The 25,409-nt window shown below is 37.4% G+C and overlaps 1 protein-coding gene across 8 annotated transcripts in view; it reads left to right on the plus strand.

Moving 5' to 3' along the window:
• TANK (TRAF family member associated NFKB activator) overlaps window positions 1–19,281 on the plus strand; it is a 94,154-nt gene extending 74,873 nt beyond the window's left edge. For 6 of the 8 annotated variants that reach the window (XM_006935315.5, XM_006935314.4, XM_003990801.6 and 3 more), the window contains 4 exons: window positions 8,782–8,858; window positions 9,299–9,414; window positions 14,973–15,553; window positions 19,000–19,281. In XM_006935315.5, coding sequence (XP_006935377.1) covers window positions 8,782–8,858; window positions 9,299–9,414; window positions 14,973–15,553; window positions 19,000–19,179 — 954 coding nt within the window. In that variant the 3' untranslated portion in view covers window positions 19,180–19,281. The other 2 variants (XM_045033866.1, XM_045033868.1) reach the window with 2 other exon arrangements.
• The last annotated feature ends 6,128 nt before the right edge of the window (window positions 19,282–25,409 follow it).

Here is a 25,409-nt window from a genome sequence, read left to right on the forward strand (position 1 = left end):
CCTTATATTTAAAAAAAAAGGGGGGGGGGGGAATGAAGATTAGAAATAGGAACTATATTTGAGGAAAAGGTAATTAGGTTAGGTTTTAAAACTCGGTCTACAGTAGATAACAGAACAAGTGAAAATCCATTGGCTCAAAAGAGATGAGAGTGGTTATCAAGAGAGAGGATAGGCCTGAAAATACAGACTGTAGGAAATGAATACTCAGTAGAATTGACATGAGAATGAATGATAAGAAAAGTATATAATGAGAGAAGAACAGTGTACCCATGTCTGAACCTTAGAGAATGTCCACATTTATGGCCTAGGAAGAGAAGCCAATGAAAATATCAAACTTTAAGTAGAAAACCTAAATAGCATGTTATACTGGTAGCCAAAAAATGTTTCAAGGAGGAGGATATGGTCAGTAGTGTGAAATACTGTCAAATGAGCAGTGAACAAAATGAGAGTTTTAAGAGAAGCCATTGGATTAGTGATGAAGACATCTCTGAAAAACCATGGTAAATCTCAGAAGAATGAAGGGATTAAAAAAAAACAAACCCTGAGTTTGCTAGTTGGAGCTTCTGTTATAGAAGAATGAGTACTTAACCATCCCTCTACAAATAACAGTATTAACTCTAGCAACATACACAAGAACAACTCCCTGAGAAACTGGACATTGAACTTTGCATATTTTAGAGAGGAGTCAAAATGTGGAGCAAGTAATCTGTTCAGAGTAAATTCCCAGTTTTCTATAGTTTTGTCCTGAGAATGGCCATAGTTGCAGTGGCTGAAATTCCAATAGAAAGCCCACCATCCTTCAGGCTGGAAGAATCAGGAAAGAGAATGAGTTCAGAAGAAGCATAGCCACCAGGGAGAGGGAAGGAGCCCCAAAGAGGAGAGAGTCAGAGAAGGAAGGAGAACCATAAGCTCTGTGTTTAGATTCAGCTCAAGTTTCTGGCTGTTCCCAGAGCCCATGGATGTGCTGAGCAAATAAAGCAGTTTGCAGCTAAAGCTTAAAAAGGACTGATCTGAAATCTGAACTACCCTTCTTGAAAGGAGTGACAGTTTGGAATCTAAGCCTAACCAAGTGCCTGCAAAAACAAAATCATCACCACTTTTGGCACCATGTAGCATAATGTCTCCACAACGTATTCAGTGTTCAGGGTACAGTCCAAAATTACTCAACATGTGGAGAGTCAGTAAAACGTGACCCAGTTTCAAGGGAACACACCAACTCTGAGTAGATCTAGATAGTGAAATTATCAGGCAAGGGTTTTAAATCAGCTACTAAAACTATGCCTAGTCCTCTACTGGGAGATGAGAAGTCAGGAAGAGAGTTCAAGTTTTGAGAGGATAGAATTAACAAGCAGATACCTCATTGTCATTCTTTGTCAAATGGCTAACTTCTAATAGTAAGTTTGAGAAATATTTGAACTGTGAAGTTTTGGTTAAGAAAAACTATTGCCAGATTACTTCTGTCAGCAAGTGAACTGGTTTGACAGAACTTGGGTAAATCTATCTGGGTTATTTTTAAATGTAAATTTCTACTTGGACATTCTTGAGCACACACACACAGACACACACAAAAAAAGCCATACCAAAGGTTTTTTCCCAGGCAAAATTTAAACATCAAAACTTGGCTTATCACTACTCAGTGAAAAATGTATTTGTTGTATGACAAGTTTTAGAAGCTTAAAATTAGTTTGCATTGGTACAGTGTGTAAATGTCACCATTCTATATCTACCTCACCATGCTAGATACCCACTACTGAACTTCTCTGGCAGCCAAGCCCTCTCTCAACTGGAGAAGTTAAGATCATACAGTGATAAGGGTTCCAACTGCAGCTACCCCACGTACCGAACTGTAGGCAAATCATTTACCTCTCCAAAGCCTTATTTGCTACAGCAAACTTTAAAATTAAAGTACCTAATTTACAAGATTATGTGGATTAAGTTAAATAATTAATATATACAAGTTGCTTAAGTAACAGCTACTTTCATGAAGGTATTTTCTGTTTACCATGACAATGCTGTAACATTAAATTTGTGGCTAATGAAGAGGGTTTTCCCAAATCAGTTTGTTTTAAATGTAGTGTTTGGAGAAGGGGTGAGGGGAATGGGTTATCTTATTTTTTTTTTAATTGGTCGTTTAAGGTATTCATTTTCTATTTTTCATAAAAAGGCATCCCCACAATTCAATATTTCTTCCTATTAAGAAAATAAATTCAGGGGTGCCTGGGTGACTCAGTTAGTTAAACATCTGACTCTTGATTTCAGCTCAGGTCGAGATCTCACGGTTCGTGGGATCGAGCCCTGCGTCGGGCTCTCCAAGAAATTCAGAAAGATGTGTGCAAAAGGAACCTAATACACAGTGAAGACTCCAAAGGCAGATGATAGGAAAGTATTAATCTCACTCTGCTTCAAATTAACATAATAGAATTGAAACCATAGTCGTTGTGTTACTACTAGTAAAGGATTTTAACTTTTTTAAAAGAATACTGTAGAACTGATAGTGATTTGGGGGTATTTATATTAAACCAGAATCCTATGAAGATCTTGGAAGTAATTGGGGTATTTAACTTCATGCTTATATTGTTTATTTTCTTGCTGCTTCCTTCAGAACTCTGGAATGGATCCCATTTTGCCTTGAAATTGTTCCTGCACTGGCAGTGGGTTTACCTGGCATACTCTGCCATGCCAAGCAGATGAGACTCATAGGATTTGTGTTCCTCTTGCTTTGCTAGATTTTCAATAATATTAATGAGGGTGAGAGAACCATAGATTTCACACAGCCGCAAATACTCATAAATACAATTTTCTTGTATTTTTTGTTTACCTTTTACTATGCTTTTGTACTCTCATCAGATCTCTTTTTTTGTAATTTTTTGTTCGCGTTTCCACCTTAATCTCTTTTGTCATAGCCCTATTCTCACTTTCTCCCTATTTAGATCATATTCAGTGCTTGACTTTACCATATCTTTGTCTAAATATATCTAAAACTGGTAAGAAAATACTCAACCTTAGTTTCTCCTTTCATTTCATTCTTACTTTCAGTAACCTAAGTGATAAGTAAATTATTTTCAGTTTCTTTTTACGCCGCTCATTTATTTCTCCTTTTTCTGTAGAAAACTTTATCAAGCTAGTATTTATAACTATTCCACAGTTTATATTTCCTTTACTAATCCATCCTATCTCACCTTGGCTCATTTCTTGAATTATATTGTTCCAAGTAAGAGCGTAGTTCTCTTTTCTGTTTTAAAAGCATAATTCTATTGGGGCACCTGGGTGGCTCAGTAGGTTAAGCATCCGACTTCAGCTCAGGTCATGATCTCACAGTTCGTGATTTCGAGCCCGGCGTGGGGCTCTGTGCTGAGAGCTTGGGGCCTGCTTTAAATTTTGTGTCTCCCTCTCTTTGCCACCCCCCTGCTCACACTCTGTCTCTCCCTCTCAAAAAAAAAAAAAAAAGTGTGTGTGTGTATGTATATATATATATATATATATATATGTATATATATATATATATATATATATATATATATATAACTTTTAAGTTAAAAAAATAAAGTAAAATAAAAGAATAATTCTGTTAAGCCTCATCCAGAAACAAAATCCAATAGTGGCTACATACAGTTGCTTGAGCCACCTAAAAATAAATATTCCTTCTGCATCTTAACTAAATTTTAGAGGACATCTTTGATAGGAACACTGGAATAGAATGATCGTCATTGCTGTAGTTTAAATATGTATCATTGCAAACTTACCACCTTTATTCAATATTAGCCTTTTAAAGTTTAAATTCCGTATGAGAAAGTATACATTGTATTAATGAATTTAGTATTATCTTTAAAAGTTTCATAACAATTTAATTCTGCTGACTTCAGTTGCTTAAAATTTTTAAGAAAAAAAAATGATTTTGAGTCTAAATTTTATTGCATTTTCCCCCCAGCTTTATAGAGGTATAATTGACAAATAAAAATTGCATAGGGGCGCCTGGGTGGCTCAGTCAGTTAAGCATGCAATTTCAGTTCAGGTCATGATCTCACGGTTCATGGGTCTGAGCCCACATCGGACTCTGTGCTGACAGCTTGGAGCCTAGAGCCTGGTTCAGATTCTGTGTCTACCTCTCTCTCTGCCCCTCCCTCGCTCATACTCCATCTCTCTCTCTGTCTCTCTCTCTCTCTCAAAAATAAGTAAACATTTATAAAATTTTCATTGTATATGTTTTTAGTATATATGGTGCTTTGATACATATATACATTATGAAATGATTACCATAGTCAAGCCAACATATCCATCATTTTACGTGGTTATCTTTTTTTCCATTGTGATGAATACATATAAGATTTATTTTATTAGCAAGTTTCAAGTGTACAATGTAATAGTATTAACTATAATCATCATGCTATATATTAGATCTTCAGAACTTATCCTGCATAACTGAAACTTTCTACTCTTTGACCAACATCCCCCCCATTTCCCCCACCCCGAAACCCTGGCAACCACCATTCTACTCCCCACTTCAATGATTTTGGCTTCTTTAGATTCCATATATAAGTGAGATCGTGCAAATTTGTCTTTCTGTGCCTGCCTTATGTCATGCAGCGTGATGTCCTCCAGATTCATCCATGTTTTCTCAAATGACCTGATTTCCTTCCTTTTTTAAGGTTGATCTATTCATTATGTATGTGTGTGGATATAGATATAGATATAGATATATATAGATATATAGTTAGGGACACTGACTCCCCACATAGTTGAAAATCCACATCTAACTTCTGGCTTCCCCAAATCATAGCTACTAATAGCCTACTATTGACCAGAAGACTTACTGTTATCAGTTGACTAACACATATTTTGCATATGTATTATATATTGTATTCTTATAATAAGCTAGACAAAAGAAAATATTAAGAAAATCGTAAGGAAAATACATTTACAGTACTGCCCTGTATTTGTTGAAAAAATCTGCATAGAAGTGGGCCTGCACAGTTCAAACTGATATGGTTCAAGACTCAACTGTACTATATATATATGTATGTATACACACACATACACACACACATACACACACACACACACACACACACACACTACATTTTCTTTAGCATTCATCCATTTACAGACACTTAGGTTAAATCCATATTTTGGTTATTGTGAGTCATTTCTTTATTTTTCAAATCAGTTTATAAAAGGAATAAAATACTTTCACTTTTGTGCTAAATATTTTATAAAGGCAAGAATTAGGGAAAGCGTACATTTCTTTCTTTAAGATGCTGATATCTGCCAGATCCCAGACCAACACAAAAATGTTTTCCATTATCTGTGCATTAAGAATAAACCTGGTTTTCGACTAACAAAAATATTAGCCACTTTTTCTTTTTCCTTCTTAAGTATCATTGCATATTCAGCTGGCCCTGGAGCATATATTTTTAATATGATACCCATCTATGAGAAACTTAAATTGATTTACACTAAAACAAAATTCTCCCAATTCACATAAGAGGCAATTTAAGGAATCATTTCACAACATCTTTCAACTGTTTCAAATGGGTTTATCGTAATGATTTAGTTGAATGACTTCTCCAGCGCCATAGTGGAAGTGTAAATGAAAAGTACGACGTGTAAAGCTCTTATTTCAGTATTCATTCCACAACTTCGGCATTTCCAAACTAGTACTTGGAACAGTTTATAATGTTAAGTATTTTAAGTTTTAGTACCTCAAAATAAACTCATTTGTTGAATGATTTAACGTTTAAAATCTCCTAAAATATAATGTTCAAAGTTCCCTTGCTTTCTTATTTGAAGTCGCAGTAACTTCAGCTTCCTGCAGTGCAGGGTCCGCCTGGATAATATTTGAGAATAGAAAGAAAACTATAAGTTACCTCCTTTAATGTTTATTTACTCTCTGGGATGTTCAACAAACTGCATAGTCTTTATTAAGTAAATTAACTTGGCATTGAAAAGCAAGTCTTGAGTTTCTGGGGGAAATGTTGGAGCTGCCATTGACTACACTAATTCTACATCCTTTGAGGTATAAATGATTGTTTTCAGAAAGTTGTGTCAGACAGCTACAATGGAAAATAGCATTGACATGCTACACCCATTCTAGATAAAACCCTGCTTCACAGTGTCGGAGAACTGTTTGCCAATTTTGTTTGTTTGCAGAGCTAACATGTTAAAAGGCCCCTTTTAAAATTTTTTCTTAGGATGCTGGAAACCCAAAATTTTCATTTGAACTATATCAAGAGATTTATTTGGTGTGAATGATAGAAGATGCAGTGTATTGCCTAGTACAATCGTAGTATTTTTCTTCAATAATAGTAACAAAGATAACAGTAAGCAGGGCTGTATTCCTAATCCCAAAGAAGCTGAAGACCTTAAGTTTACATACTTTGTGGAAATTTCTTAATAAGAGAGTCCTCCCTTTACCCCCTACCAATACACCTGAGGAGTCTCTTCGGGATAAATTAATTCACCCACACCAGTTATCAAATCTAAACGACAAACAAGTAGGTTGTCACAGGTTATTTACCAAACCATACACAAGTTTATCATTCTTTTCCTGTCTTTTCCTTCACCTTCTTCTTATCTCCACCCCCACCCCCTCAATTTTTAAGGTTTCTTTTTAACATAAGAAGCAATCATTCCAAGTACTGATTCCAAAATCAGTACTTTGGAACTGGAATAGTCTTCACTACTTTATGTAAATATCTTCATTTTTAGGTTTAAAATTAGAGTACAGTTAATCCTTGAACAACACAAGTTTGAACTGATTGGGTCCACTTATATGTGGATTTTTCCCCATAAATACAGTACACTACTGTAAATGTAATTTTCTCTTCCTCGTGATTCTTGTAATAACATTTTCTTTTCTCTAGCTAACTTTATTGTAAGAATACATATGTAATATATATAACATACAAAATATGTGTTAACTATGTTATTGTAAGGCTTCTGGTCAATAGTAGGCTATTAGTAATTAAGTTTTGGGGGAGTCAGAAGTTATACATGGGTTTTATACATGGGGGTTGGCACTTCTAACCCCATAGTTCAAGGGCCAACTGTGCTTCTTTTTGGTTCTTTCTGGGTTGTGATAAAATAATTTTGTTTCATACTCAGGATTTCTAGTAGTAAATTTTAAAAGAAGATTAGTCATTTTATTTAATCACATATTATGATTTGTTTAACATTAAATTGCCAAGTGTTTCTATTCTCTTAATATTACCTCTTCTCTGATTTTGTTGATACAGATTTAATATAATATCTTTATTTTATTTTATTTTTTTAAGTAAACTCTACACCCAACATGGGGCTTGAACTCATGATCCCCACGATCAAGAGTCTACATGCTCTACTGACTGAGCCAGCCAGGCACCCCTTAATATAGTATCTTTTAAAAGTTTGCTTTCCTACTTATAGCATCCTGAATGATTGGCTATCTTTAAAATGTCGCCTCTCTTCCTAGTACACACTAAAATCCACTGAGTGTTTTTTAATTGCACATAACACTAAAGAAAAACCTTGTCTACTGCTTTTAAAAACAAACTGTGAATGTGAAAATGTCTTCTGATGTGACTGCTTTGTAAGCTCAGTAAAACACTTTTCATCCAGAAGAAGACCTGGCCTAAGTGTTTGCCAGACAAAAAGTATGCAGCAGCAAATGATCTTTTTGTTACCTCAGTCTGACAACATAATATATAAAATCACAAATTGTTTGGGTTGCTGAGATTTCATTTTACTAATTAAAGGAATACTCTATTTTAGAAATGTTAAGCCAACACTGGTATTTAGAAAAAGTTGGAGAAGTAGAGCAATAAACTGAAATAAATTGGAGAAGATACTAATTTAAAAAAACAAACTGGAATCAAGTCTTTTTCTTAAAGAACAAATGAGACTCCTAAGAAACTGAAGGAACTTTTCGAAAAGCAAGATTAAAAGAGTTATACTCAGATGACAAGAAACAATGAAGTAAAATCATCCACTTTAATAATGGCTACAATGACCTTAAATCTTAAAAAGTCACTAAATATAAATGACCACTGGTTTCATTTGAACTTAAACAAGACCTATGCAGGTTTGGTAGAATTATAATTTATGATTGTATAATATTAAGACTTCTTCAAATCTTTGTATTTGTCATTTTGTGACTTTAGAACATACACAGAGTTTTCTAGGTATGATTAAAGATTTTTTAAAAATCTAAACCATACAGTGGATGTATTACATGTTTTTTAATGTTGACTTTTAAATGTCAGAATGAATGTAATACCAGAATAAGCCACAGGGTGGGAGTGAAAGGCAAGAACTTAGCTTCAGAAAGTAGCTTAAATACATCATTGCACTATCTGTAAAATGCTTGTTAAATGCTAAGGTGCTGTAGCCTGGTTTTCTTTCTTCCTCTCTACATAGCTGCATTCCTCAGCAAAGAATCTATAACAAAATACAAAGACATTAATTTAAACCTATAGACCAATAATGGAAAAGAAGTAAATACACACACATACACAGATTTTTTTTTTCCTTGTTTCTGGTCATATCAGGTGCTTCTTAAATTGTCAGTACTGGAAATAGTAATTACAGAAGTTGCCTGAAATACTTCTTGTCTCCATCCTATTTTTCTGCCTCAGTTTTCCTTTTTCCCTGATGATTCTTATTTAGAGAAAAGAAAGATGTGTATCTGTAAGCTACCTACATATATGTTTCAATGACGGAGGTGAATTTTCCATTGTATTTTCTGTTAACCTATTCTCATTTGAGTTTAGAAGCAATTTAAATTGGTGATTATTTTGTATCTTTAAGGTAAGAAGACAAGAGGTTTCTTCTCCTAGAAAAGAAACTTCACCAAGGAGTCTTGGCATTCCTTTATTCCATGAAAGGTATTAATATTTCAATAGACCAAGTATTATGGCCATATTATGTTATATGGACAGATCTTAACATAAACATTATCGAAATGAGGAACATTTCATTTTCTTCTATTTAAGATGTTTACTGAGAACAAAAATCCATGTATTGAAATTTCTAATGTAAGAATGAGACAGCCAGCAAAAGTGTGATTTATAAATAAGTAGATATGCTAGTCTGTGCTACATCTATGTATTAGAACTTTTAACTTACTGCTTACTTTGTGCCTTTGTGCCTGGCTCTCCAAACATTAGAGTAGTTCTCTGGGACATTTTCTAGGATTTTAAAATAATTTTTTAACTTTAACCTTTCAGTAATTATTTTGTGGTACATAAAATGGTGCTATGTAAGTTTAATGACAATAGAAAATATTTAAACATAAAGCTTCATATTTTAAAATATTCATTTCTAGGGCTTATATAGAGAAGACTTTCCAGGATCTAAAAGAAGAATTTCACAGAATATGCATGCTAGCAAAAGCACAAAAAGACCACTTAAGCAAACTTAATGTACCAGCCACTGCAACTGGTAAGGTTTGATTTAACACACAGTACTATTAACTTGATTGATTTAAATGTATTTCTTTTTGATCGTAAAAATATTTCTAAATGCTTGTTAAGTGCTAAGGATCTGCAATTTGCGCCTCCTACCACTTATAATGGGTAAGTGCTGTTAAAGTTCTGTACTGTATTACATTATCTAATGATTGGCTTTTTTCTCTCTTTATTGTGTGTGGGGTTATGTAGAGTGACTTGAGTGATGTAATTACTAATCATCTTAATGAGAAGTCCCACCTTGCAAAGGGTACAAAATAAATATGGGAAATATGTCTCAAAGTTTTCAGTTGCTATTTGGGGGGGGGGGGTTAATTAAACATTAACTCATGTATTAGTAAGCAGCCTTGAAGCTGCACTACCATATATAAGCTAAGTAAAATTAGAGCATCAGGTTTGTTTTTAACTTCTGCTTGAAAGTTCGTTGGACACTATGGATTTTTATAATTTGGTTCAAGAAATAAACATTTCACATTTCGTGAGGCTAGCCTGTTGGAGATACAAAGTACAAATTTAGTATAAAATATAACTTAAAAGGAACATCTGTTTTTACACATGTGTTGCCGTGTGTTTTTTAAAGCCTGTACCCTTTCCTAAAACCCCACACCAGGGTTTGCTTCAGCCGTTCCATATGAATAGCAAAACACCAGAGATTGAATCTGGCTACCAAGCACTTCCATAACAAAAGGAAGGTAAACTGATCATTTAAAATGATAAATTCTCCTTTACCCTTGTGATTTGAGATATTCTGCATATGGTTCCCTAGAGATGTGATTTACAGTTTTCACTCTGAAAGATGTTGCGGCAGTGCTAATGCCCCTTTAATTAAAGATCACTTTCCATCTCTTCCATCTCTTATATCTAGACTATTTAAAAATCATTTTATAGTGTAAATTCACTTTTTGCATACTACTCCTGTTTTATCTTCAGAAAAGGTACACAATATGGTGGAGAAACAAAACAGTCTTTGTAGACAGACATAATTTATTTCTTCCCCTTTTCCCCCTCCAGCTACCCAGAAAGAATGCTAATTCTTTCACCTGAATTTTTGTCATTTTCATGAGAAATTGATCTTTTGTGTAGGCTAAAGACACTAAGTACCTCTGAAGTAAAAGAATTATTTTTATTTAAAATCTACTAGCTAAAGAGATGTAGTACATAGAACTCATAAACATGATTTTTTTTTAACATCAGCATCTTATCAAAACATTGTAATGGTGATATATTCATCGTTATACAGAGAACCTACCCCATTATCAGTGGCTTAATACTTTGACCATTTTTAAATTGTGCAGGTCTAAATCCGAGTATGTATCTGTCAACTAGGACACTGAGTGTTTAGCTTCATTTTCTTCCCCACTAAAACCGCTTCCTAATGTTATTCTTATGTTTTATAGTAAATGTGTCACAAATAATAAGTACAGCGTATTCTTGAAATGTTTTAGATCTGTTGTGCCATAGACTGCAGTGAAGTTTTGCTGGGTCTAGACAAAACTCAAAATATTAAATATTATTCTGGTAGTAGTAGATCAAAAAGGGAAAGAAAGAAAAATGTTTTGGGAAAAGATGCCTATTCAGGCCTTTTAAGGATGAACATTACATTGAATAAAAATATAAGGAAAATATTTTAAATGTGGTTTGCATAATACATCTGGAAAGAGCGTATTTAGCAGTATTGTCCCCATGTTATTTTTTTTGTTAAAATTTGACTTTTACCTTTAGATAAACATATAATTCATGAAAAATTGCTGAGTTAGTAGAATTGTACATTTCCTTTTTCTTTTTTCTTCTCATCCACTTATGGCAGTAGCCTTGAGAAGGGATAAAGATAAAATGTATGTTTAAGCAAATGTGGCTTCATAAAAAGTGCTATTTGGTCCATAAAGGAGAGTCCTATTTCAGGGAAGATGAAGAGAGTAGAATATAGGATCGCAACTCACAAACAACCATCAGATCTTTTTCTTTTGTCAATATACGAGGTAATTAGACTAAGAAGTAATCTAAATGGACAGCCTGTACTTAAAATTTAGAAACCTAAAAATGTTTCTCATTGTGTTTTTTGTGTCCTTGCGAAAAGAAGTGTTCTGAAAATAAACAAAATAGAAAGGCAATTTGCTCCACCTGATCATGTTTCTCAGTATAGTGTCAGGATCACAAGTGCTTTTATGCACCTCATTTAAATCTTTTTTTTTTTAATGTTTATTTATTTTTGGGAGACAGACAGAGTTGGGGGAGGGGCAGAGAGACAGGGAGACACAGAATCTGAAGCAGGCTCCAGGCTCTGAGCTGTCCGCACAGAGCCTGATGCAGGGCTCAAACCCACGAAGCACAGGATCATGACCTGGGCTGAAGTTGGACGCTCAATTGATTGAGTCACCCAGGCACCCCAAATCTTTTTTTTTTTATACTAACTCATCGCTTGAACAGATTAATTCCAAAAATTATTTTAATGTGGCTGAGGTATGCCTGCTAGCTATAAAAAAGAAAATATCTGCTTTATTATAGGTGTTTTGAGTTTCCCAGGTTTTGTTCACAAAGGAGATAGGTCATCTATTGGAAAAGAAAATCATTTCGGGGACTCTTTGTGTGTGTGTGTGTGTGTGTGTGTGTGTGTACATGTGTGTACATACATATACACACACATACAGTATGTTTGTCTTCTGTGTCTTCTACGTGTATGTGTGTATATGTACAGCATACAGTATGTTTGATTTAACATAATGGTTCAGAGCACAGGATCTAGATTAGGTTGCCTGGGTTCCAATGCCAGATGTACCACTCATTCATTAGCTGTGTAGCCTTGGAAGTAACTGCTCCATGTCTCAGTTTCTTCGCATGTAAAGTGGGGATAATCTAATACCTACCACATGATTATTTTGAGTATGAAATGAATTAAGACACATAAAATGATTATAGTAGTGCATGACACATAGGAGTGCTATTGATGTTAATAGTTGTCATTAGCAGCAGCAGCAGCAGATTCTTCATCGTTCTCCCTGTTCTCCTTGTGAAGATCATGTTGATGAGCATTTCCTCCTCAGGTGTTATAAAATGTAGTTACCTCAGCAGTTGATTTTCCTGATTTGTTACCTGCAGTTAGCAAATGTAATCTGCAAAGAAAGTACCGTTGCCTAGAATTCCTGCTACTGTTAAGTCTACTATCAGGAAAAACGACTACTTGAGAGTTAAAGGACTTTGAGAAACCTGCAAGGACAAAGAGATCCTACCAGACAATTGAGCTCGGTCTTTGTTACTGTACTACTTCTAGTCACAGACAGATTATCTAGTGAATGTAGATTATTACACTGGGCTGTCTTGGGAACAGAATACAAATGCATTCAGAATACATTTATTGAGGGCATACTATGTGTCAGGCACTGGGCAGGGTACTGGGGTTAAGTGGGAAACAAAGCATGGTTTAAGACCTTAAAAAATGTACTTCAGTGGGAGAAAGAACAAATACAATGCAACATGTGTAAGCCTCGGGACACCTGTGAGTCATGCCTAACCCGGTCTTGGGGAGCTAGAGAGAACTATCCAGAGAAATTAAGTCTACATTAAGGAATGAAGGACAAGTAAGACTTTGGTAAAGAGTACTTGGAGAGGACATTCAGGCAGCCTGCACAACTTGTGCAAAGGCCCAAAGACAGGAGAGCCTGGCTGTTTTGGAGAACTGTGCAAAGTCCATTATAGCTGGAATAAGAAGTGCAACAGTTGGGAAAGATGAAAGTATGGACAGGTGACCAGAGACCAGTCATGAACGGTTTTATATGACTTTTCTGAGGGATGAGGCTTTGGAGAGCCATGAAAAGGTTCTATGAGGAAGGTAACATGATCAGATTTGTGCTTTAGAAAAGAAATAGGGAGCAATGTAGAGAATGGATTGGCTATGAGCTAAGTTTAAAGGGCAGAGAAGCAGTTCAAAGGCTGTTGTAATAATCCAACAAGATAAGGTGGTGTGTACTAAAGAGAGGCAGTAGATATGTAAGGAGGTAAACTTGAGGATTTGGTTGCAATATACTGCAGTTGTGTCCAAACAGAAAATACCTTGTGTTGGAATGTGCTGTGGCAAAAGATAGGAAGGTGTCATGAGACTGCAAGGACCAGAAGGAAAGCAACTGACGTTTGTTAAGTGCTTACTAACTTTGACAGACACTACACAAGGTGTTCTGTGTACCCCGTCTGCTTAAATCGGCATCCTTGGGCAAGTCTCCTTTTGTGAAGATAAAACTTCTCTGATGACTACCTTTTTAAAGTGCTGATTTCTTTTTTAATCTCTACCTTCTGTCCGCTTAATGAAAATCACACATTACCAATCTCCAACCTACTGTCTTCTTAGGTAAGATTGTGGAGCATAATTTAGTGTTTTCTAATGTCTCAGGATTATCAGCATAGAGAATGCTTTGATCATTGTGTTTTTGCATTGAGAAATGTAGCCCTTATTGGCCCTACACCAGACTGTAGTGTTTTGTGAGTTCTTATATCTGCTATTTTGTTTTTCTCGTCTCCTCTCATGCTTTCAGCTCTTGTTGATATCTATATCTGTCTTCAGCAACTCCTATCCCTACCTTTTAATTTGCTGCTTCTAACCAGCTCTGAGCTAAGGGAAATATCATCAAGCTTGTTAGAATAAATCTAAAATGAGAGTAAGAGCAAAATACATATATCTGTGGGCCTTTTGGCTCTAATTCTGACTCCTCAGAAGCTCTGTTTACTTACTTTCTAGCTTTTGCCTGTGTCCTAGAGAGCTGAATTTGTTCTGGAGCTGAATTTGTTGGATGAGCAGCTTCCAGATAAATGAGCTGCAGGGGCCATGGTATCTACCTGATATCCACCTGCTATCTTCATAGGCCTTTTATATATATATATGTGTGTGTGTGTGTGTGTGTGTGTGTGTGTGTGTGTGTGTGTATGTATAACGGGAGAATTATATATTCATATACAGTTTTCTGAACATGCATCCCAAAATTTCATCCTTCTTTTGCCTTTACTGTCTTCTTTCTCTCCAACCCCCACCACTACTACTCCCTCACATGAATTATTGAGAATGCCCAAGGGCTAGACTGATTGCTGATATATTTTGTGACACAGTGATATTAGGGCTAATAAATGGCCGAATTCATGTAGATTCTTAACCTGTATAGTGTTATATATATGCCTAGTAAGGAATTTTCTTTTTAACAACTTATTTGTCTAAGCAAGCTCACAGTTGTAGCTTCCATTACTGACAAAATGTTTAAATGTATACACTACAAGCAAATGTTTTTTAAGCATAGAGCAGTATAACTGTGAACAAGATGCAAAGCTTACAGCAAAAGACCTAGGAAAAGACAAAGTGGTTTCACTGCAACTAATAAGCTACGTTCCAGTTCACCCACTGGCGACTGCTAATATTCCGTGGAAGGTGGTAGCAAAGGTAAAAAGTACCAGTTGTCTTCAGTTGCTATAAAAAGGAATTGTAAAAATAATATTCATCATTTTTAAGAATGATTGGAATGCAACCATTTTCCTTTTGTGTTCTTTTCCCTGCAGAAACACAGTGCTCTCTTCCTGTACAGTGTACGGATACAACAGATAAACAAGAAGAGCTGTTTAAGCCTCAGGCTAAAGATGATATAAATAGAGGTGCACCATGCATCACATCTGTCACACCGAGAGGACTGGCCCGAGATGAGGAAGATACCTCTTTCGAATCACTTTCTAAATTCAATGTCAAGTTTCCACCTATGGACAATGACTCTACTTTCTTACATAGCACTCCAGAAAGACCCAACATCCTTGGTCCTGCCACATCTGAGGCAGTGTGCCAGGATAAATTTAATATGGAGTTCAGAGACAACCCGGGAAACTTTGTTAAAACAGAAGAAACTTTATTTGAAATTCAGGGAATTGACCCCATAGCATCAGCTATACAAAACCTTAAAACAACTGACAAAACAAAACCCTCCAATCTTGTAAACACTTGTATCAGGACAACTCTGGATAGAGCTATGTGTTTGCCACCTGGAAACCATAACGCATTATATGTAAATACATTACCACTTCAGGACCCATCCGATGCACCTTTTCCTTCACTTGATTCCCCGGGAAAAGCTATCCGAGGACCACAGCAGGTAACTGTTTTGCATTAAAAAATATATTATGCATGAACACATATTTTACCATACATGCACAGATATGCATCTTTTTTAGGTTATCAGATATTCCTTTTAAACTAATGACTGGTTAAAGTTAAGACTTAAAAAAAAAAATCCAAGTCCTATAATACATGACATGAAATTTTAGAAGATACTCGTCTTCTATAGTACATCTCTATTATAAAGTACCTTAAAATTTAGGGAACATTTTTAAAAAATACATGTCAGCCTAATCCATAGCTAGTATGTGTCACTTTCTTAGTCCCTTATTCAAAGCTTTTTACTCAGCACCAGTGTTACAATAGGATTCTTTGTTAAATTTCATACTGGGAAACAAATGGCATTTTTTAAATTAAAAAGTTTGTGTATATCATACTCATCTTTAAAAGAATGCTTTTCATAAGTAAATAATTGCATTGCATATTTTTATATATGAAAATAAGTGAACTGTCTTTCGTCTAATACTCTGTTACATTCTCAGTTATACAGTACGCAGATCTGTAGGGTTTGGTTTCTAATCTGGCAATGAATATGCAGCCTAATACATTTTTTAAATGGCCTCTGCATATGTATGATTTTAATCAAACACTTCGATGTTTTTAAAGCTTGCAGCCCCCCAGTCCACTACTGCCCTCCCATTTATTCAGGTTCTAGCAGAGAATGGTGCTTTTATTTAAAAAAAAAAAAAAATTAATGCCTGAAGGCAAATGAAAAATATATCATTGTTACAATAAGCAAAAGCCTGTGAAAATACTGACTGGTGTAAATATCTATATAATTTGCAAACATTTGTTTAATTTCTTTTTGCCTTGAGATACTTATTTAAAAGAAATCCAACACCTTGATGGATACCTTTTGGCTTTATAAGTGCTGTATAGGTTACAGACTTACATCAGCATACAAAGGAGGCAGTAGTCAAGCTGTGGCATATTTTAGTAGTGGGGAAAAACTAGGCATCTCTGACAATCAGCTTTAATTATAAACTCACTTATGTTCTACATTGTGCCTTACTTCACATCATAGTCTCAGTTATAGTTACTACTAAATGAAACAAATTAAACAATTTCATTTATTACAAGTAGAATTCCTGTGGAGCTGTGAAGTGCATCAGTTCTAATGCTTGTTACTTTTTTCTCCATTATATCTCCTGCTTGTTCTTTTACTAGTTAGTCTGTGTGCATTCATGTTTCAGTAGATGGCACCCTGCATTGTGCATTTGCTTTCTATGCTACAGCAAGGGAAACAGCTGGTATGTGATTACAACTTGATGGAAAAGTATTCAGCTTAAAAAATGCAGGAGAATTGGTGTTGAGCTGTCACAAGACATGGGGCATAAGGTTAGATAATTGATATTTTGGCAGAAAAGGCAAAGAAATTAGTTTGTTTGAAGGCCATGTTGCAGTTTAGGATTGCAAGAATATTTCTTAATTTTTAAAAACATTTTGTTGTTTGATTTGTATTACTAAAACTAGTATGATAAATACAAAATTCTTGAATTGTTGGTAATGACAAAGAGAAGTGAAAATTTGGGCTTTCATGTTTCCGATTTTTATGCTATATCGATTACCACTACTTAACACCTTTTTAAACATTCAGCTATCATAACAAAGCCTAAAATTAAAATATATCTGCTTATTTTTGCTCTGTGTGACTTTATTTTCTTCATAGTTTTGCTGAGTCAGTGAGTGGGTTCCCAACTGAATTCTCTGAAAAGATCCAATCTGAACTAATAACTCCGAATAGAGAAGGATAAGGATGGACTTTGAAGATAAACTGGCAGTGGAAGATTGGCTCACCAAATTTAGAAGCTAAATTGCTTCTAAATCTATTTCTTACTGTTTTATAGATCTTAATAAGAATTATCTTTATTTATAAATAATCTTTTATTTATATCCCTATCAGTTTCCCATTAAAGAGATGCATATTAATCACTTGTACTTTTTGTTTAAACTGCAAACAGTAAAATTTAGATCTGGCTGACTCTAACTTATTTTGGCTTATATACTCACATTTATTACCACTGCTTTTTAATCATACCTTTTCTGAAGAAAATTATCTTACCCCAGATTTTAAAATAAACATGTTAAATATTACTATTTTTTTGTGATAAAATTGTCACTTCTCTAAAAAGCAATTGAGTCAATGTTATCATAAACCCTCTGTTCTGATATTTGAACGTATCTCGGTCTAGACAGACTTTGTATATTTACACCAACTGTACGCAGCTGTCCAGTAAAATGTTTATAAGACAGTGATGTCGTGAAACTTAAATGCTTCAATTAGTAATACACTGTTTATTGTAAATGATTGGTTAACTAGAATGAAAGAGATTGGTTAAGGGAATGAAAACTTAACACTGTATCAGGTGTTGGACTAATAAAAACATATTAGTAATAAGAACCCAAAAAAGTCTCTTTAAATTGACTTTTTAAGTGATTTTCCTCAAAGTATCAGAAATTAGCTGTGTCAAGGTAATTTACCTATGTCAAGGTATACCAGAAAGCAAATTTTAAAAATAATTTGGTATGCAGTTCAGGAAAATAAGATATTCCAATCAAAAAATATTTATTGAGCACCTACTATTGAACTAAATGCTTTTTCTGCCCTGTTAGATATTTTTTTAGAAAGAATAAATGCAGTATTTTCACGTATTTATGTGCTGCTTATAATGGAGGTAGTTCTGTTGAATTGTGATTTTCCATAATTATTTAATTGGGCAACTGTTGACACTATTCAGTCACAAGAAAGGGGAAAGAAGGCAAAACTACGCACTATATAGCAGGAGCAAAATAAGCCAAAAGAATGCATCCCGTGTTAGATTTTGTTGAATGATTAAATATTTGAGGTTTCAAAAAAAACAACTGATCAGTGGAATTTGTTTAGTACTTAAAAAATTTCGTTTCGAAAACCAAAACAACTTATTCCTATGTGTTTTATTCATTGTATATTTCCTTATAAATAGTGAAATTTAAATTGCTCTTGATCAAACTGCATGTGTACACACATCATGTCTAGTGCACTTTGTATTAATCAGAGCCCTATAACTTAAGGTTTCTGTTGTAAGACAGAAAAGATAGAATTCAATTTTTAAAAAGTCTTAATGATTGACTGTTGTGCCAAACTACTGCTGTTATGATAACGAGCATTAAAATTTGCTGGTGGTAAAACTGGAAAAATTTTAAATATGTGAAGATAAAGTGCATGTATGTATTTTAAGTGACTTAATCGAAGTTTAGCTGGGCCCTTAATGAAAGGAAAATTGAGTTAGGTCTTCATGCTAACTCTGTAGAAAGGTAATTTGCTTTCATAGAAAGGAATTTTGTACTTATACACAAACCCACTCAAAAAATTTGAATTTGAAATTTATTCTAAGTTGATTTTACCTACAAATAACAGAAGATATTTTTGTTTGTTTCCCATAGCCCGTTTGGAAGCCCTTTCCTAATCAAGACAGTGATATATCATCGGTACTAAGTGGCACAGGCTCAGAACTGCATATACCTCGAGTATGTGAATTCTGTCAAGCAGTTTTCCCACCATCCATTACATCCAGGGGGGATTTCCTCCGGCATCTTAATTCACACTTTAATGGGGAGACTTAAGATGCATTTGAAAACAGCTCCGTGTAATGATTCTATGTGATCATCAGGTTCTATGTGATGATCTTGGGTTTGTAATACAATAAATACTTGATTGAAAACTTAGTTCAAGATCGTTCATTGAAAAATAGCTATGTCACAGCTATTTGAATTTTTTCCTAAACTTATATTGTAACTTTCTTTTATTAACTTTTATGGATCATTCTGTATAAAACTGTAATTCATTGCATTCATGTTTACAGTGTTTATTACCTTAATTTATGTTTGTTTCAAATGTCTAAGCTTATTGCTTGGATTTCTAGTTAAATTTATTAAATTTGGTGATGTCAAATGTTTATAGGGTGTTTCACTTAAAAACTAGATTATTTATGCTATCGGTGATTTTTTTTTAATAAACCTGTAATACAGAACAGCAGACAACATAAATGTCTAAGTAAATACCAAAACCTAAGATTTGTTACCCAGTGATAAAATCACTGGTAGGATTATTCAAACACTTCAGATTGTTTTTTCTTTTAATAATATACATGGTTTTAAATTTTACTATGTGTATAGCTACATGATGAAATGAGTTGAATATTTAAAAAGTTACTTATGTCATGATCATTAAATATGTTCTCTGTTCCTGAGTTAAAAAAAAAAAAGGAATAAATCACATTTGGGGGAAGTTTAAAACATTCATGTTTTCTAATGATAGAAGGGTGATATCAGATCTGGTGACATTTAATTACAAGTAGTCGATCACTTTGAATTTAAAAATTATTTTCAAAGTAAACTTGCTAAAGAAACGTATTTGTATTTATTGGGAGCAAATCTAAAACCCTGTAGGAACTATCCACATTTATTGATTTGTATTAGAAATGTTTACATTGTTGTTGAGAAATTTGTTATTCATTGTCAGCAGCCTGACTGATGGCCACTGGAAGACATTTGCGAGAAAGGCTACCAAATCAGAGTGCTGCAAAATTTTGTTTAAAATGAGACTTCCCTTTCATTTTTCTTCCCTATGCTGCTTGTTTTTTAGGTTTCCCTTTGCCCTCCAATTTTTAAAATGAGGCATGGCTTCCGTTTTATAAAGTGAACACTGATTTGCAACTCTCAAAACAGAAATTTAAGCCTTCTTTGGAGGAAGTGTTTTTAAAAATTGGAAGGTTTTAGGATGGGGGAATTTGAGAGGCCTCTGTGCTGCAGTGAGGAGCCTTAACTGGTGGAAGCATGAGAATGGTGCCTCGACTGCTCAGGGTGCCAAGCACGTCAGGTTGACATCTTCCTCACCAAGGTGACATAGCGATTATTAGGTATTCACTGTGAAGGTTTCTGAGACGTGTACATCTTTCCTCCACTGCCACTGGGGCTGAATGGAAATACCTAGACAATTACCCATGTCTCCTCCCTACCTCCCACCCACCCAGCCTCCCCTCTCACTCACTTCTCTCTCTCTCTCCCTCTCTCTCTCTCTCTCACACACACACGCACACACACAATTAAAAATAAAAACTTCTCAGCCTGTACCAGCCAGAATATACCACTGTACCTATCTCGTAAACGGGGTTTCTTTTTCCTTCTCCTTTTCTAGAAGAGAAAGAGCCCCTCTCACACAGTTGACATCTACTAGCCTGCTGACAGCCAAAGGAAATTATAGCCCACAAAGTGACTCGAATTAAAGTGTTATCACAGACTCTTCCCCAGTCCTCCCTTTTCCCACCTCCACCACCGTTAGTAAGAGCGGGAAACTCTCCTTTGCTTTTGGGTTCCAGGGCTCCAACTTCCGAGGGACAAAGGCCCTCTTGGGCCACAGGAAATGCAGCCTGGGGAGCAAGCTCCAGCCCCGCGCCGCAGAGGTGGCGCTGACTGCAGCTTTCAAGGTGGAATGGGCACCCGCCAGGTCTCTCCCTCTGTCTCTTATTACGGAGTCGTGCAGGGGCCGCATCTTGGCATCTGCTAAGCGTGGCCGGGTAAGAACAGCTCCCAGGTAAAAAAGCTGCACACGCGAAACGCTGAGTCTGAAAAAACCACCCCCGCCGAGACGAGGCAGTTGTGAGCGGGATGCCTGAGAAGTGGGAGGTGAATGTCCTCGGGAGGGCCCCCCCGGTGCAGCTTTCCCCGGAGGCTGAGGCTGCTGCCAGCGGGGACATCTGCTTTCTTACACTCCAGCCTGGCTCACCCCGCCCCCTCAGCCCGGGTTGCGTGGTTATTTTACCAACACGGAGGGAGGGAGAGCTCGAGGAGGTAGAAAAGGGGTGGATGGGAGCTCAGGAGATGTTCTTCCCACTCCCCCACGTCCCCTCCTTTTTTTTCACATCTTTTAACCTTCAAGGTAAAGACTTTATAAATATGAAACGGATAAACGCGTCCGCTGGCTCCCAGGCCCGCCTTCTGCTCGCGGGGCTCTCGGGTGCGGGGCCTTGTCCTCTCCATCCTGCATCCTCCCCGGAGCCGGGCCGGTTTGGGCGGTTGGGCCGGGCGCAGGGGCCGGCCTGGTGCGCTCCGCCTGTGGCGCCTTCTCTCCCGGGCTGCTGCCTCGACAGCTGCTTGTAGCTACAGTAATTAGACTGTCAGTGCTTGTTAGAGGAGAGCGGGGAGAACACGCTTCTGACAGCAGATTCCGAGACTCCCCAGTTTGTTAATTTCTGAGAGATCTTTAAAGCATTAATTGAGGTCTCCCCAAGTCTCCCCTCCGGTCCCTCTCCCCAACTCCTCCCTTCCCCAAAATATCTTCAGGAGAAGAGAATTCTCTCCCCGTGGAAGCAGTGATTCCCGCAAAGCTGCAGGGCGGCCCGCGACACTCGCACAGACACCCTGTTTTACATATACGCATATATGCGCACACGTATACGCGTGAGGTGAACTCCACGGGGGCCGGGTCCAAATAGGAACCAGGATTGCATTTAAAATAATAATAAATAAATAAATAAATAAATGGGGGTGGGGAGGGAAGCAGAAGTCGGGAAGAAAAGAGAAAAGCAGCAGGCTGATTACGAGGTGTCAAAACTGCCAGGAGCAAGAAGGTGATAGCAATCAGGGGTGAGAAGAGTGCGGCATTCGTGCGGGGCAACTAATTATCCGTCTCATTTGAGAAGAGCAGCATTTGAGGCAGCAGCGTTCGCCTGCTGAACGGTGACAGATTGGCGCGGAGGAGAGGGGAGGTGTTAAAACAATGGAGCCGGGCGCGCGAGCGCTGCTGCATGCTAATCAGCCCTCCCTCCGCCTGCCTGCCGCGCTCCCTCCTTCCTCCCAGCCTCCCTCCTCCGCGCTCCCTCCTCCCGCCTGCGGCGCTCCCTCCTTTCCAGCGGGCCCGCCGCCGCCGCCGCCGCCGCCGCCGCCACCCGCTTCCTGCTCCCTCGCTTTCCCGCGCGTCCTTCCCGCCGCTGGCAAGTGGAACTCAGCCACAGCTATCGCGTCCCTCGCGGGCCGGGAGCCCCCTCGCAGCCCGCCGCGGGCATCCTCCGCTGGGCCCGGCCGCAAGCTCGCCGAGGGCCAGAGCCACCCGGCGCCAGAGAGCCCAGGACCGGCCCGCGCCCAGCGCCCACCCCTGGGCGCCTCCTGGGGGTGGGGCAAGCGCCCGCGCTCTCGCACCCACCTCTTGGAGAAGAGGCCGAGGAGCCTGCACTCTCCTGCCCGCCTTGCTTTCGGCTGGTGGACTGAACGCGTTGGGCAGCGAGTGGGAACCCAAGCGAATTCATGAAGGGCAAGGGCCAGGAGGGGCAGACAGGAGTGGGAAGAGAGTTGAGATCAGGAAGGCAAAGACGGCCCCGGGACAACCTGCAGATCTGATAACCGGCCCTAGGGCAGCCGCCACCCCCAAAGGCCTCCGGCGGCCCGCAGCCTGCCCCGGGGCAGCCGCGCAGCGAGCGAGGTCACACCCTAGCGAAGGCTCCCTCATTGTGCCCCGCAGACCGCCCCCCCCCCCCCGCCCCAGCACCTTCCACACCCCACCAAGCCAGAGCAGCGCTCACGACTTAATAATCAGAGTGAGGAGGACAAATAAAGGACCTTGGCATTCGTTGCGTTTCCAAGGCCTGACCTCCTGACCCCAAGACTAGACCGGATCCCCAGAGACACACCATTACACTGTTGCTGGTGAGAGAAAGCCATTACCAAAACGGCCACCCCACCCTCTGCCGCATAGCCTGGGAGGCAAGAGGGGGCCGGGCATTTCTGGAAGGACAGGTCTCTGCTTGGTTGCTCCTCTCAGTACTCTGACCTGAGTGAATTTGGTCTCTCGACAGAGAATCCACCAGAACCAGAGTCCGCTGGAAATGGTCTATACCTGTTGAGGCAGGCAGGCCTTGGACCTGAGGTTTTGCATCAATTTCCTCCTACTTTTTGAGTTTAAAAGCTGATTGTAGAGCTTGAAGCTTTTGCTTAAAATACACTTTTACCCATACCCAACACTTTTATATTTGCATATGTATTAAAACATTGAAACACTGACTGACTCGTGCCTTGAGAGGGTTAACCGAAACATAGCTTCAGAGAACTGGTAGGAATTTGGACTGAATGAAAATGCAATTCCTTCCAACGAGTTCCGTGCTATTTAGCTAAGCAGGTGTCTAAATTAACATCATAAAACTTCCTTCCCCCAAAACATAGATGGAAAAGGAAAGCCCCTGAAAGATAATCCAGCCATTATAATTTTTTTTCTGCTGACCTTTACCATTGCATTAATTTACACACACAACTGTTCATTTAAAAAAGATCAATTTAAAACGTGAAGGTTTGATAAAGCTGTCATTTATACATAAGAGTTTCATTTATATTAACCTCTCTACCTTTATCTGTTTGTAATGTTTCATAATAAAAGTACAATATGAAAAAATAAAATAAAAATGACTTGAGTAAATTTTGCGATTTTATACCATCATTGATCTAGTCATATGAAAACCTACACAAACACAGAGTGAATCATTTTTCCTTTTAGAAGATGCCCAGGCATACCAATACAATAGGTGAGTGCAAGATTGTTGGGATCTACTAAAATAATAGAGAATGTTTAAAAGTTTTAAAATTGAGAATTTTTTAAAGGTGTTACATCAATAATTTTGTATATAAATAATGGGGTTTTTGTCGTTTTTTGTTTGGTTTGGGGGTTTGGGGGTTTTTTTGTTTTCTGGTTTGGTTGTGTGTGTGTGTGTGTGTGTGTGTGTGTGTGTGTGTGTGTGGTTTCTACTCCTTGGAAAACCACTAAGCAGCACTCTCTGCACTTAATGCGACACAGACTTTTCAGTGCTAAAGTACTATCTGGTATTTGGAAACTCCCTAGCATCTGAATCTATTAAAATATCTCACAGAAAAAAAATTAACCTTACGTTTATTAATGTAAATTTGGAGGTTCAGACGCTTCATCAGCATCAAAATTAATCAATTCATTATCTATTCATCAGTCTTTTCTTCATTAACCAACTCTATAGAACCAAAACCTCTCTCCCTGAAGTGGTAAACCAATAGAGTTCAAACATACATTTAGTTCAGTTCCGTGTTGCATTATTTATTTCTAGTATCTAATATCTAATCAAATTCTTTACCTTCCAATATCTTGGTTGGGATGACTTTAATGCAATTTCTTCTCAGTCTACAGACTTCACAAATTTGCATGGTTGTTCTAATGGTGTATTTACAGATAAGTTTTTATTTGCACATAAGGACAAAAAGGTGAAGTGAAATTTGGTCCCAACGGAAACCTGTTAGGTTCCCTGAACATATGGCTCATTGGGCTGTTACTTCCTTTTTGAGATCATTTCCAAGATTTTTTAATATATACATCAATTTGACACCAGTTATAAAGAAAATATATTGGCTTTGGAGATGCCTCCACCTGGGGCATATCTCTCCTTAACAAACCATCTAGTCAAGTGGGCCTCTGAATGTACAGGTTTCCAGTGTCCAAGAACAGGGTACAATTTGAAAGCAGTCAGAACTGATAGTTAATTTACACTGTCTTTGAAATTAGGTAGTTCTTTGGATTCTTAGAATGCCACAATGATTTGATTAATACAGTTTAGGGGAGACTGCTTAAAACCCTTTTTACAGAGGCTGCGCATTTGGAATCTACAGCATCACAACGATTCCTCTCAGTAGATACAAGTGATGTAAGTCTCATTTATTGAAAGTGTGTGGTGCCAGCTTAAGACTTAAGGGGAAAATCACAGCACTTTGAAAAAGATGTAAATGTTCAATTGGTAAAAAAAAAAAAAAAAAAAAAAAAAGGGTGGGGGGGGACTGTGCTAAAACAT

The sequence above is a fragment of the Felis catus genome, chromosome C1 (genome assembly GCF_018350175.1).
Source record: "Felis catus isolate Fca126 chromosome C1, F.catus_Fca126_mat1.0, whole genome shotgun sequence".
NCBI classification, from domain to species: domain Eukaryota; kingdom Metazoa; phylum Chordata; class Mammalia; order Carnivora; family Felidae; genus Felis; species Felis catus.